The following is a 14,318-nucleotide window of genomic DNA, read 5'->3' on the forward strand; positions in this document are numbered from 1 at the left end:
CACTTCCTCCTTTCGGCAGCCATTGCTTGAATCATGCTTTTTAGGATTGTACTGGTAAAGCCACGTTTCATCTCCCGATGCAATTTTTCTTAAAAAAAAAAAAAAAAGCTTCAGCATCTTGATCCTGCTTGCTTAGAATTTCCATTGAAAGCTCTGCTCTTGTCTGCTGCTGGTCTGGGTGCAACAGTTTTGGTACCCGCTGAGCAGAAAATTTGCTCCACTTTTTCAGTCAGAATTGTGTAAGCTGAGCCAATTGAGGTGTCTGTGGTGTTGGCTATTGTGTGTGCAGTTTTTTGTCAGTCCTTGCAAATTAATGTGGATGCTCTGCCTAAAGCTGTGGACTCCGTCTTCATCATTTCATCTCTTCTTAAGAATCTATTCGTAGGGGGCCATCGTTGTGGTATCTTGCATAAAGCTGCCACCTGCGATGCCGGCATCCTAAATGGATGTTGGTTCATGTCCGGACTGTTCCACTTCTGATATAGCTTCTTGCTTATGTGCCTGGGAAACCAGTGGAAGGTGGCCCAAATGCTTGGGCCCCTGCACCCACTTGGGAGACCTGGCAGAAACTCCTGGTTTCCATCTGGCCCAACTCTGGCCATTATGGGGTGGGGGGTAAACCAGTAATGGAAGATCTCTTTCTGGGGCCGGCACTGTGGCATAGTGGGTAAAGCTACTGCCTGTGGTGCTGGCATCCCAAATGGATGCCAGTTCAAGTCCTGGCTGCTTCACTTCCAATCCAGCTCTCTGCTATGGCTTGGGAAAGCAGTGGGAAATGGCTCAAGTGCATGGGCTCCTGCACCTGCCTTGGTGACCCAGAGGAAGCTCCTGGCTCCTGACTTCAGATCGACTCAGCCACAGCCGTTGCAGCCATTTGGGGAGTGAACCAGTGAATGGAAATCTGTCTGTCTGTTTCTCTCTCTCTCTGCCTCTCTGTAACTCTGCCTTTCAAATAAATAAATAAAAATCTTAAAAAAAAAAAAAGTCCATTTGCAAACTGCTGGTTTCTTTGTAGCATTGTCTCCATGAGCTTTTTGTAAGCATCAGTGATTTCACCATTCTACCCGAGCCTCACCATCAATTTGATGTTTGTTCTTGCTTCAGTTTTAGCAGAATTTATGTTGCTCTGAAAATGCCTCTTTTTAAACTGATGTCTTAGCTTTCTTAGTGTCTCAAAAATAGATTCTGTTGATACATGTTATAAGAAGTTAGTACAAGTTTATTTTAGTGCAAAAAGAAAATTGAAATTATGCATTTTTTTCATAATAGGCATTTTTCATGAACTTTTTGAAGACTGCTCATGTAATTTGACTTGTGTTGACACTGGGGCAGTAACTTCTACTTATCTGCTCCCTTCTGCAACACACATATCCTTAGCATATCCTTCCCCACATGCTAATATTACTGTCATGTTGTTCTTACAGTTTCCAGCTGTTAACCATCCTCAGTCATTGGAGAGAAGATACCTTGGAATTTTGAATAGTGTTTTACTTGATCTAATGAAGGTAGGAGAAATAGATGTTGTCTGTATAAAATGCCCTTTGGTTTGGGGATTCTGTTGTGTATGAATTAAATGTTTTTAAAGTTGATATATGATATTGAATAACAGGGGAGTATGTTGTGTTGAAAGGCATTTAATTAAAATTGCAACAGGATTTGGTGTGTCATAGTCTGTGTATAGATGACCATGAGATCCCTAATTTACTTTCCTAAAATAAAAGAATAAAAATCTATTAGCACTCAAGAGTTGCACAGTGATATGTTTTGAATCAAATCTTAAAATGAATGTTGAAATAACAGAGGATCCTGTGATTTTTTTTTTTCACATGATATTTAAGGCGCCTCAGAGTTCATACAGATTTGATCAGTGAACCCAGTTCTTGTCTTTCTGTCTCCTCTTTATATATGTCAGAGTTGCTGGTATTACTGTGGCCTGTGTTCCTCCTGTTGCTCCCTGTCAAGCTGTCTTCCTGCTCTGGACTACTAAACACATCCTCAGATTTCTTTATTGGAGTGTTTCTTCCCCAGTAGACAGTAAACCCTTTGAATGAAAACTATCTTCCACTTTTCTCCAGTTTTGTTGTATCCAGCCAGTGGATAAGCAAGTTTCTGTTGTTTGATAGTAGACCTTTAAAAAGCAGTTGTTAATAGATCAATTTTATTTTATGCCCATTCTGTCAACTGTCAAAATCAGTGCAGGTCATGCTAGGCATAGAACCTTTAAAGGGCACACTTAGCACAGTTGGAAGTGGCTGAGCAGCCTTCCTAGAATCTTGCTATACTTTCAACTATGTTAATCTGTGTTCCAGGGAACATAGTTGAAATAGGGGTGTGGGCAGAGGTGGGAGAGTCAGGTGTGGCTTCAAGGGAAATGTCCACATACCATATAATCTTTTGTAGAGATTCACAATATTCATTTATCTATGAAGGCTTTCAGAAATCTCAATAATTAAGCATGTCTGTCTCTCCCAATTACTGAATACTGTTTTTTTTGTGTGTGTGTGTGTTTTTTTTAATAAAACCCCAAAGCACTAGCATTCTGAACACAGATAGAGAAGTGCTATTAAAAAAAAGAGAGGCAGGCTGGTGCCACAGCTCACTTGGCTAATCCTCCGCCTGTGGCGCCAGCACCCCGGGTTCTAGTCCTGGTTGGGGCGCTGGATTCTGTCCCGCTTGCTCCTCTTCCAGTCCAGCTCTCTGCTGTGGCCCGGGAAGGCAGTGGAGGATGGCCCAAGTGCTTGGGCCCTGCACCCGCATGGGAGACCAGGAGGAAGCACCTGGCTCCTGGCACCAGATTGGTGCAGCGCACCAGCCGTAGCGGCCATTTGGGGGGGGTGAACCAACAGAAGGAAGACCTTTCTCTCTCTCACTGTCTAACTCTGCCTGTCCAAAAAAAAAAAAAAAAGAAAAAGAGAGAGAGCCATCAGAGCGCTTCCAGTTTAATTAGGCATAAGTTATCAGTTAAATCAGTTGAGTTTTGTCAATATGCTCTTTCACACAATCATTACTTATTGATCAGGACCGTAAGTATTTGGTAACTTTAAAAATATAAATAGAATCAAGTTAGAAAATGGAATTAAATATAAGGAAGTGTTTTCTGCCTTTTGTCTTCTTTTAGTTAAAAATAATTGAATATTTTTGTTAAATCATTACCAAGTATAATTACCAAGCATCAGTGTGGTACCTGATTAAAAGCTTGTTCTGATTAAAAGCTAGCACAGATAAAAGTAGTACAATATCCTGAAGCTTTCTGCACTTCTACCAGATTGGAAGCTAAACATTCTAACTACTATTTATTTAACATGTTTACTGTCATGTTTCTTTTTTTTTTTTTTTTTTTTGACAGGCAGAGTGGACAGTGAGAGAGAGAGACAGAGAGAAAGGTCTTCCTTTGCCGTTGGTTCACCCTCCAATGGCCGCCGCGGCCGGCGTGCCGCGGCCGGCGCACCGCGCTGATCCGATGGCAGGAGCCAGGAGCCAGGAGCCAGGTGCTTTTCCTGGTCTCCCATGGGGTGCAGGGCCCAAGCACCTGGGCCATCCTCCACTGCACTCCCTGGCCACAGCAGAGGGCTGGCCTGGAAGAGGGGCAACCGGGACAGAATCCGGCGCCCCGACCGGGACTAGAACCCGGTGTGCCGGCGTCGCTAGGCAGAGGATTAGCCTAGTGAGCCGCGGCGCCGGCTTACTGTCATGTTTCTTTAACATTTTAATTGAAATATACATTTGGAAGGTTCTCAAATTATGTCTACTTCTTGGTTAATTTTTATGATACAAATGTATTTGTGTAACCCTCCCCAAATAGAGAAAATTTTAACACCGCAGAAGCCTCCTTAAAATCCCTACCCAGCTTTATGCCACTGCCCCAAAAAACCACAATTCTGACTTGTCACCAACAGTTAATATTGCCTTGTTATTATTGAGTGTTATATAAATAGAATCATTCTCTTTATCCTTTAGGTATTTTTGAAGATGAATTTGAAAAATCAGAAATATCAGTTATCCTTTCATGAAAAAAATATTCTCTTTGTCATTCCATAAAGCTGTTTTGATAATTTTGGCCATATATAGCTATCCTAAAATGGCCATCTTTGTCTTAAATCTGTTATAAACCATTTTAGTGAAGATACAATTCCCAGAATTAATTCAAAACCCTGATAATTTTAAGAATAACTGTAATGATAATCTTTTGTTTTTATTTTAAACTTTTATTTATTTGAGAGCCCGAAAGAGTTTGCTGGTTCAGTCCTCAATGCCCACAGTGACTGGGGATAGGCCAAACGAAGCTCGAACCAGGAACTCAATCCAGATCTCCCACATGGGTGGCAGGGACACAACTACTTGAGCTATCACCTGCTGCCTCCTAGGGTACACACATCAGGAAGCTAGAATGAGATTGTAGCTGGGTGTTATTCCCAGGCACTCTGAAAGAGGTACAGGTGTCCCAGTTGGCATTTTACCTGCTAGGCCAAATCCCCACAATTGGCTTTATTTTAGTTAAAAAAATAAATTATTAGGTCCCCTCTGTACCACACACACACTACTAACTGGTAAGTTCCTCATAATGACCTCACCCTTTCAAGTATTTGGAAAATTAATAGCTATCTTCATAAGCATAAATATAGTTCTTTGTATATGTAGTAATTTCTACTGCTGATATCAAATAAATTAGCACAAGAGATAGTAGATATTTATCTTCTAATCATATGGACTTCTAATTTAAGAGTACTGAAGGCAACTTTCCTTTGTTTTAAACTAGTATCTTACAGTTGAAACCGTTTTGATGTTAGCTTTTAACTGTCAGTGAGTACAAAATCATTTCATATACCTTCACAGTTTTTGTTTTAGAATAAGAAAGAATTGAAATCATTTCAGAGTTGTGTCAGGATCAGAGTAATGATTTAAATTGAATACCTTTGGTCATGGTAGATATTTGACTTGAAAAGCAGTTGTATCAGAATGGGCGTCAGAAAAATAGCAACTCATCTTACACATAATAGCTAGAAAATATTTTTCTGTTTGATCACTTAAGTGTTACAAGTCCTGAGAATGTTATACACTGAACGAATTAGGTCCTACCTTATAATTAAATCTTGCTTGGAAATAATCCTTTAAAAAAGGCTTTGAGGTACAAGTCACCTATGTATTAAACATGAGTCTTTTATATTTTACAAAGAGCTTAAAGAAATATAGCAAACAATTACAGTTCAGTGGCTCTTAAAACAGCTATTAGTCAGGTTCAAGGACACACTGTTCTTCCATTTTCCATAAGTTGGGGTTCTGCATTGCAGCTGCCACTTGCTCTTTGTCATTGATCTGCTTGTTGATGTCTTCTTCTGTTGAGTGAGTGCCTTCAGAAATGTAGACCTCCAACTTATTTATAAATGGCAGACACCACTGAAGTTTTACTGGTAAGCACAGCCAGACCCTTATCAATAAGAGTTGCCAAAGAGCAATGAGGTACTGTTAGTGTGACCCTGATAACAACCAGGTGCTCATCTTCATTTATCTCCTGAACCTCCACACAACTTTCTGTTACCATTTCCAGTTCTTCCAGAGTATTGGGATTTTCTGACTCCTAGATAGTTCTAATCAAATCATAAACTTCTAGCGCTTTCTGTTCCATGATCCTTGGCTGCGGGGCTGCTCCCCGCTCAAAAAGGCCTAAGAGCCACAGGGTTCTCTGTTCAGTGTCCAGGACAACAGCGTGGACACCCACTCCATCCTCATGCTCTGCCATCCCTGGCTACTATCCCACCTGAGCCACTGCAGAATCTTTTTAGGATCAGAATTCAAATTTTTTGTGGAGCTAGGTTAAATGTATTACCTGAAATTGAAGTCTGGCTATTAGGAGCAAACCTAGGATTGCTCTCACTATTTAACAGAATACAAAGAGTAGCAATGGGCAAAACCAGTGGAAATGAGCTAGAGATGAATTTATGACTGCTTTAATTTCATTTTTTCACCCTGTCTTCGAGGGAGCATGACAGGCTTTCAAAGAGCAAATTTCACTGTGTCTTAATGTGTTCTGTTAGGCTATACAGGTTTTCTTTATATATTTGCCTAGTTTATAATTAAAAATTCATTTTAATAATGATTTACCCTTTAAAACTTTGTTGAATTATTAAGATAGATGATATCGTACTAAAACATTTTAGTTGTAAAGAATCTAATATGGTTCGAGACGTGGCTGCTCCGCTTCCGATCCAGCTCTCTGCTATGGCCTGGGATAGCAGTAGAGGATGGCCCAAAGTCCTTGGGCCCCTGCATCCACGTGGGAGACCTGGAAGAAGCTCCTGGCTCCTGGCTTCAGATCAGTGCAGTTCCGGCTATTGTGGCCAATTGGGGAGTGAACCATCAGATGGAAGACCTCTTTCTCTCTCTCTCTCTCTCTCTGCCTCTCCTCTCTCTGTGTAACTCTGACTTTCAAATAAATAAATAAATCCTTTTTTAAAAAAAAAAGAACATTTACAGAAATACAGATGCAGATACAGAAAAATTAAAAAGCATAAGTAGCTAAAAAACATAGAAAATATGTAACTTCGCTAGTAAGCAAGGATGTGAATTAAAACTGCTTCCAGTTACCATCTTTTAGAATACCTAATTTAGAAGTATTAAAGAGAATGAGAATGCCTGTAGCTGCTGAGAGTACCAGGGTATTGGCAGACTTGCCCCATTACGGAAAAGAAGATGATCTGAGAGCCTTCTGAGGGGATGATTTGGTAACACATAGGAAAGGATCCTTAAAAATGTGCTTCCCTATGAGTTCCATCCTTAGGAGTTTATCCTATGAAAGGATCATGGATATGTGCAAAGGTTTCATGTGTTCAGCACAACGTTAATCATAATAGTGAAAACTGGCTGCCATTCAGTATGTTTCCAGTAGTAAAAGGCTGGCTTTGTGCATCATGGTGTATATATGGAGTCATTAAAAAGCATGTTGTAAGGTTATTTGTTGGTACATTATTCATAATAGTGAATAGTAAATATATAGTTAATAAACAATAAAGCAATAGTAAATACATAATGTACAGTTAAAATAATAAACTACCTTAATATTTGTTATTAGGGAATTGCTAAAAACAAACTAAGCTACATCCATAGAGTTGAAACTCTTTACCAATATGGTGTCTTTACCAACAGATCTCTCTTAAAGACTGTATGTCTTTGGAAAGAAACTTGAGCGTAGACAACTGTGTATGTGCTGTTATTTGGATAGAATAAAAGGAACAGATCTATATATGTTCATCCTTCCTGGGTATCATACACACTCACATGCACATCTATGGAAGGATGAACATGAAACTGGTAACCTGGGCTGCTTCCAAAGAAGGGAATTGGGTAGCTGGGGGTCAGGAGAAAGATAAATAATGTATATATTTTTCATATGAGTATATACTTACTAAAATATTTTAAATGGATAGATTATGTTAAAATGTTTTTGATTAGTAAGTGAAAATTGCAGGATACAAAACTTATGTGTATAATATGAGCCAGAATGTATTATGAAAAATATCTCTATGGTATTCACAAAAGGGCTGGGAAGATATATAGCAAGAAGACAACAATGGTGAGATTATGAGTGATTTAAATAATCTTCTCCCTATCCCTCACCCAAAGTGTGTTTGTTAGAGATCATGTCTTTCTTGCATAAGAAAAAAAAAATGTTTTTATTTGAACTTAAATTTGACTTTCTAATATCCTTTCCCTTCCTAAACTTTATTTCCTTAGAATTTACTGCAGTTGGACCCAGCTGACAGATACTTGACAGAACAGTGTTTGAATCATCCTACATTTCAGACCCAGAGACTTTTGGATCGTTCCCCTTCAAGGTCAGCAAAAAGAAAACCTTACCATGTGGAAAGCAGCACATTGTCTAATAGGTAAATATTCCCTTTTAAGGAAATACAGATGCAGTGTTGGTCTTACAAGTAGGTGGAAGAGGTGGCTGTTAAAATGATGCAATTATAGAAAAGAAGGAAAGCCCTCTTTATTCAAAAATATCTTCCTTATGCTTATTACATGATTCAGAACCACAATTAAAGAGTTGTGTGGGTCTTAAAGACTTTGTTATCTTTAACAAGTATAGTATGGAAACCTATGCATTTGCTGGGAAAGAGGTAGCATTGGGTTAGCATCTAAAGGGCTTTTCCGCCTTAAGAGCTGAAAGATTCTGTGTAGATGAGACCCAGGAGTGATGGCTAGAAGAAGAATGGGTTAAGGGTAAGGAGAATCCTGGAGGGTGAGTAGGATGCCACACACAGGTGGGTGGGAAGTTACCTAGGACAGTCCTTGCAATGGACAAGTATGTCTGGCCCTATAGAAGGGTCTTGGGTTTTTGTTGCTCTTGTGTTTTAATCATTGAGTTGAGAACTTTTTTCATGAGAATAAGAATGTGGAAATAGTAAAGTCAGTGATTAAAAGTGGTGCTTTTAAAATAATATTTTTCCATATAGTCTTTTTTTTTTTTTTTTTTTTGACAGGCAGAGTGGACAGTGAGAGAGAGAGACAGAGAGAAAGGTCTTCCTTTGCCGTTGGTTCACCCTCCAATTGCCGCCACGGCCGGCGCGCTGTGGCCAGCGCACCGCGGCTGGCGCACCGCGCTGATCCGATGGCAGGAGCCAGGAGCCAGGTGCTTTTCCTGGTCTCCCATGGGGTGCAGGGCCCAAGCACCTGGGCCATCCTCCACTGCACTCCCTGGCCACAGCAGAGGGCTGGCCTGGAAGAGGGACAACCGGGACAGAATCCGGCGCCCCGACCGGGACTAGAACCTGGTGTGCCGGCGCCGCTAGGCGGAGGATTAGCCTAGTGAGCCGCGGCGCCGGCCCCATATAGTCTTTTGAAAAACTGTTTCTTGTACACAGAGGACTGAACTATACAATGGTTGTCTTTCCAGTCCTGACATTCCTTAATTCAGTTGGCTGCACTTATAGGAGGGTGATGCATGATCTCCCTGTCTGTCGTCATCTCCTGAGTAGCTGATCTTATCATCTGGGGTTGATAGATTATGGGAGTTAGGAAATAATTTCATCTACTCTAAGAAGAGTAATAGGAAACAATAATTCCTAATATGAAGCTTTTTGAATTTCATTTCCCACACTCCCAGATTTTTCCTTCCTATAGCAATTGTTAATCAGAAATTTGAAAGCTCAAGATCTGGTACTTTTTAGGTTTGGGAGAGCATCCATAAATTAGTGATAACCATTTACTCGTATCTGCTCTTCTTAACTGTAATGATGTGCTTGTGGTGTAGACTGTTTACTCTTCTTTAAAATGACATTTTAGTTATTGTTTCTCCTCACATCTTAACGATCATTCTTAGCTGGGTTTTGTTTATTGTTTCTTTCCATGCGATCTTAGTGCACGGGGTCAGGGAATAGTAGTGATCATTTGGTTGCTCCTTTGCATGTGAGACATTCAGATTATTCCTGTTTTCCCTGAGGTCATTCCCACTTCAAGGACTTTTGTTTCCCTTCCACTTAATTGTCACTTGGCTCTTCTAAATTACGTTTACAAAGAAAAATTATCCCAATGGGATAAAGCTTAGTAAACCCACGAGAAGTTTTGATTAGTGGTGCAATCCGCACTGTGAAAAGGGGCATGTGTATTTGTCTTCCAGTGACTCACTTGAGAGAGTTTTGGGGGTTAACCAATGGGGACCTGAGGCTGTCCCTGAGAAACTAGTTAGGATATGTGTGTTGGATAGTTAGGATAGTTGGGGATATGTGTGTTGTTCTTAGGAGGTACATAGGATATGATTTGTATGAGTTGTTGAAAAGTTCTTCCAAACCCCCTTTTGACATTATTCAAGAATAGAAATTATAAGCAAAGAAAAATCTCTGGAAGAGTTCATTTTAGGGTTCTGACACTGTATTAAATATATTAAAGAAAAATCCTGAATGGTTTCTGTAGGAATAACCTTATCCCATTTCACATGTGCCCAAGAACTTTCTCTCCACACTTGTTTATGGTCAATACTTTCTTCATGGAAGTCCTTCTTGTTAGGGACACTAATTCTGCTTATATCTCAACATAGACTGTAGCTCCCTGGGACTTCCTCTGACCATTTTCTAGATAATTACAGTGCCATATCCACTGGTTGCCACTTACATCCTCCCCTACCTTGGCAATACACAGACACTCTCACAAACCCTGTCTTCCAAGTTGTTTTTTTTATGGCATAGGCAATGGACTCTTATATCACTTGCCTACCCCCATCCCTATTCCTTCTGGGTCTCCTGAGGGTCTTCTCATCTCGGCCATGGCTTGATGGTACTTCAGCCTGCCCCACACCACCACTCTCATGGGTCCTGCTTCACCAACCTTTCCCATAAAAATATAGCTTTGCTGCGCCTTTGACTTTTGCTTTTCAAACTGGTTTTAAACAGACAATTTTAACCACCTGTCTGTCTGTTCATCCATCTATACTGCCAGCCGTTTAAGTAGGGCTTATATGTGCAATCTTCTTAAATTGTTGGCAGTTTAACACGGATTCTTCACAGTTATGTGTCAATGATATCTATGAAATTTTCAAACCTGTTTTTTATTGTGCTTTGGCAGAACTCCAATTTGAAAGTAATATAATACCCTTTCTACATAGGAATTACGTGCAAAATTCAATGGCTTCTGATTCATCCTGAGACAGAAATGTCTAGAATCATGGTTTAGGCTCTTTTGTACCAAAATAATAATAGTAAAAATAAAATTCTCAATGGATATTTCTACCTTAACTCTGTAACCTCTCTTTGCATGTTAGGAATTGTGCTTTACATTGCTGTAAGTACGTTCTTCCTAAGATCTTGTGTAGGTGACATTTTCAGAAGCACTAGCAGATATCTTGGCTGTTCTCTCTCCTTTTCTGGTCCTCTTTTAAGCTTAGGATATTTCCCATATCTGTGTATTATGTGTCCTCTAGGCCTGAAAGTGAAAGGAGAGGAAATAGGATTCTATGAGCCCAAGGAGAGTTGGGGCTGGGCTGAAAGAACCCCATCCCACAGAAGGTATCCTCTGCAGGGACACAGCTGTGACTTGAGGCAGGGTACTGATGATCAGAAGGAGTGGGGAAGACATCTCCCAGCCTCTTTTTCTTCCCTCTTGTCCTTTGATGCCTTACAGTGCTAACGCCACCTGGAAGTTGAGAGCCTGACTATGATCCAGAGTCTTCACCATTGGCTTCCTGGGATCCGGGACCAGGCAGAGAGGGGTGAAGAACAGATCGGGGGTGGGCAGATGGAGAATAACCAATACATGTAGATTGATTTGTGAGAGAGACTGCTATCATTGTTGGGTTTTTGAAAAGTAGCTATTTTAGCTACCAAGCTGATAATTGACAACTCTAATGGTTTAAACCTGATGCCTTTAGGATACATGGGTTGTCCTTTGTTGATCTGGAGATAGATTGTTGACCTCATTTATCACAAAATGAAACTTAACTTTCCTTCCTTTGTAATTTCTTCCTAGGTCTGGGACTTGCCATCTAGTTAGCTCATACTGAAGTAGCCTTATTTAATGCTGTGATTCTTGTGACCTAGCTGGGAGAGATTAGTGAGTGCTTTAGGAGATACACACTGTTTCATAGGCTTAATATAAGCTATTTTTTGACATCCTCATGTAGCTCTGGCAGAGATCACCATCTGAAAAATTGGATAGGAAAAGAGCCCTTCCATTTGCTGCTTGAGCATGCAGATTCTCCTAGGGAAATTTCATGGATTACCATTCTATATGAAACCAGAAAGGGATTTTCCTTCCAGTTAGTGTCTAGTGGGAGCAGAATTTTTCCAAATCAAGACATCTTTAGAAAGAGCGATATTTACAGCAAAATTTTGTAAGTTAAAAAGGGAATTGTGAATTGTGTAAACCATTATTCATATTTAAACATTCTAACCTATGCCAAGCTACTATTTGGTCCTTTAAATAGTTACAGGAGAACAAACTGACCTTGCTATAGTGTCAGTTTGCACTTTCAAATAGAGAAAATCGTTTTTCTTGGGATTTATATTTTGTATTTTAAAGCTAGAAGGAAATGAAGCTTTGAGTCCTAAAGAAAGCCTCAGTCAGTTTTAGCATAATGAGGTGTGAAATGAAAAAGAGAATAAATTGTGACTTTTGGCAGGAAATTAACACTTTCAGATCCCCTGATGCAGTGTAAGATTCCTGTTTAGTGTGTAAGTAGATAATCTGAAGAGCCACATCTTCCAAGTATACATATTGATCATGATGCTTTCTGACAAACCTCACTGGGCGGTTTACATTTCTTCTTAGAGTGTCATCTTCTTTAATAAGTTGCTGGAATTCTCGTTCTTTGACTATTCAGGCTGAAGACATGTATGCACTATGAGTATTGTATTGCTGAAGCAAGCTACAAGGTTTTCAAAAAAGAATGAAGTTCAAAGAACCCAGTAACCTTCAAGTGTAAATGTTGTTTTCTGATATTCAGGCAAACCAAAGAGTTTATCTATACCTCAACTCTCTTCTTCTTTGCAAGCGCTCTGTAACAAACACACCAGCATAGTGAAAGCATGTTTTACCAGATGATCAGTTAGAAACTGCTTTGACAGTAAGTTAGCCAAGTGTTTATGAATGCCAAAACAATTCAGGACCAGTGCTTTGTGGCAGAATGACTTGGTCTAAGGAACAGACTTCTTACTGAAGAGTTATTTGTCATTGGTAGGCATGTGTTTGAGAGAATTAATACTTTCAGTCTTTGAAATATGTGTTCTTTTTTCTTTTTTTTTAAAACATGTGTCTGCTGTTGAGAAAAATTGATACATTTCTTTTGTTTTAAACACAGAAACCAAGCCAGTAAAAGTACTGCTTTACAGTCTCACCACAGATCTAACAGCAAGGACATCCAGAACCTAAGTGTGGTTCTGCCCCGGGCTGATGAAGGCCTCCCTGCCAACGAAAGCTTCCTAAATGGAAACCTCGCTGGAGCTACCCTCAGTCCAATGCACACCAAAAGCTACCAAGCAGGCACTCAGCCTGGGTCTGCCAGCAAAGATCTCACTAACAACAACATACCACACCTTCTCAGCCCAAAAGACGCCAAGTCAAAAACAGAGTTCGACTTTAATATTGACCCAAAGCCTTCAGAAGGCCCGGGCACGAAGTACCTCAAGTCAAGCAGTAGATCTCAGCAGAACCGGCACTCATTTATGGAAAGCTCTCAGAGCAAAGCCGGGACACTGCAGCCCAGTGAGAAGCAGAGCCGGCACAGCTATATCGACACCATACCCCAGTCCTCGAGGAGTCCTTCCTATAGAACCAAGGCCAAAAGCCACGGGGCGCTGAGTGACTCCAAGTCTGTGAGCAACCTTTCTGAAACCAGGGCCCAAGTCGCAGAGTCCAATACCAGTAGATACTTCCCATCCAGCTGCTTGGACTTGAACTCTCCCACCAGCCCAACCCCCACCAGGCACAGTGACACAAGAACTTTGCTCAGCCCTTCAGGGAGAAATAACCGCAGTGAGGGCACTCTGGACTCACGCAGAACCACAACCAGGCATTCTAAAACGATGGAGGAGTTGAAGCTGCCCGAACACATGGACAGCAGCCATTCCCATTCACTGTCTGCACCTCATGAATCCTTTTCTTACGGACTGGGCTATACCAGCCCCTTCTCTTCTCAGCAGCGTCCTCACAGACATTCCATGTACGTGACCCGAGACAAAGTCAGAGCCAAAGGCTTGGACGGAAGCTTGAGCATCGGGCAAGGGATGGCAGCCAGAGCCAACAGCTTGCAGCTCTTATCACCCCAGGTACAGCTTAGCACCTTGACGGGATCTGGTGGCTCTTCCTGGGAAGGTGGTGCAAAGGGTGCGAATCAGGCCAATCTGCAAGTTTCCCTATGGCATCCTTGATAGGATGCAGAGAGCAAAGCTCTAGACTGACTACTCTGTTAAAAAACAATGGTCCAGTTGTTTAAGTCAAATGCTGAGTGCTCAAGAGAGCTTAAAAAGTTTGTTTTTAGTAACCTGTTTCCTTTTTTAAATAGTCCTTTCTGGCATATCTGTTGAGAATCTATGTTAATTTATTACAGTGTTCATTAGTATATGAGTTACTTTTTAGTTTTCTCAAAATCCAGTGTTCCATGGGTATTTTCTCTAATCACTATAAACCATATTGCTTAAGTCAAACCTTTTTGCTAATACCTTAGTATCTTAACTGAGTTTAATGAATTTTTTAATTTTTTCTAGAACTATAGGTAAATTGAACTTCAGGCCCGGCTAAATGTTAATTTTCAATCTTTTGGATTGTTTTTCAATTTTAAGGCAATACTCTAGCTTACCGCTTCTTCTGTCTTACTGGTTGTCGGACTCTGG

The 14,318-nt window shown here is 40.6% G+C and overlaps 1 protein-coding gene and 1 pseudogene across 14 annotated transcripts in view; one reads left to right on the top strand and one right to left on the bottom strand.

Annotated features, from left to right (window-relative positions):
- The window catches only part of CDKL5 (cyclin dependent kinase like 5), a 221,810-nt gene that overhangs the window by 162,135 nt on the left and 45,357 nt on the right, over positions 1-14,318 (top strand). For 13 of the 14 annotated variants that reach the window (XM_070067272.1, XM_070067277.1, XM_070067275.1 and 10 more), the window contains 3 exons: positions 1,425-1,505; positions 7,729-7,880; positions 12,788-13,754. In XM_070067272.1, the coding sequence (XP_069923373.1) occupies positions 1,425-1,505; positions 7,729-7,880; positions 12,788-13,754 (1,200 nt within the window). The remainder of the gene's footprint in view (positions 1-1,424; positions 1,506-7,728; positions 7,881-12,787; positions 13,755-14,318) is intronic. The other variant, XM_070067270.1, reaches the window with a different exon arrangement.
- LOC100354891 (cytosolic iron-sulfur assembly component 2A pseudogene) lies at positions 5,227-5,721 on the bottom strand (annotated as a pseudogene).

This window comes from Oryctolagus cuniculus, chromosome X (genome assembly GCF_964237555.1).
Source record: "Oryctolagus cuniculus chromosome X, mOryCun1.1, whole genome shotgun sequence".
In the NCBI taxonomy this organism is placed as follows: domain Eukaryota; kingdom Metazoa; phylum Chordata; class Mammalia; order Lagomorpha; family Leporidae; genus Oryctolagus; species Oryctolagus cuniculus.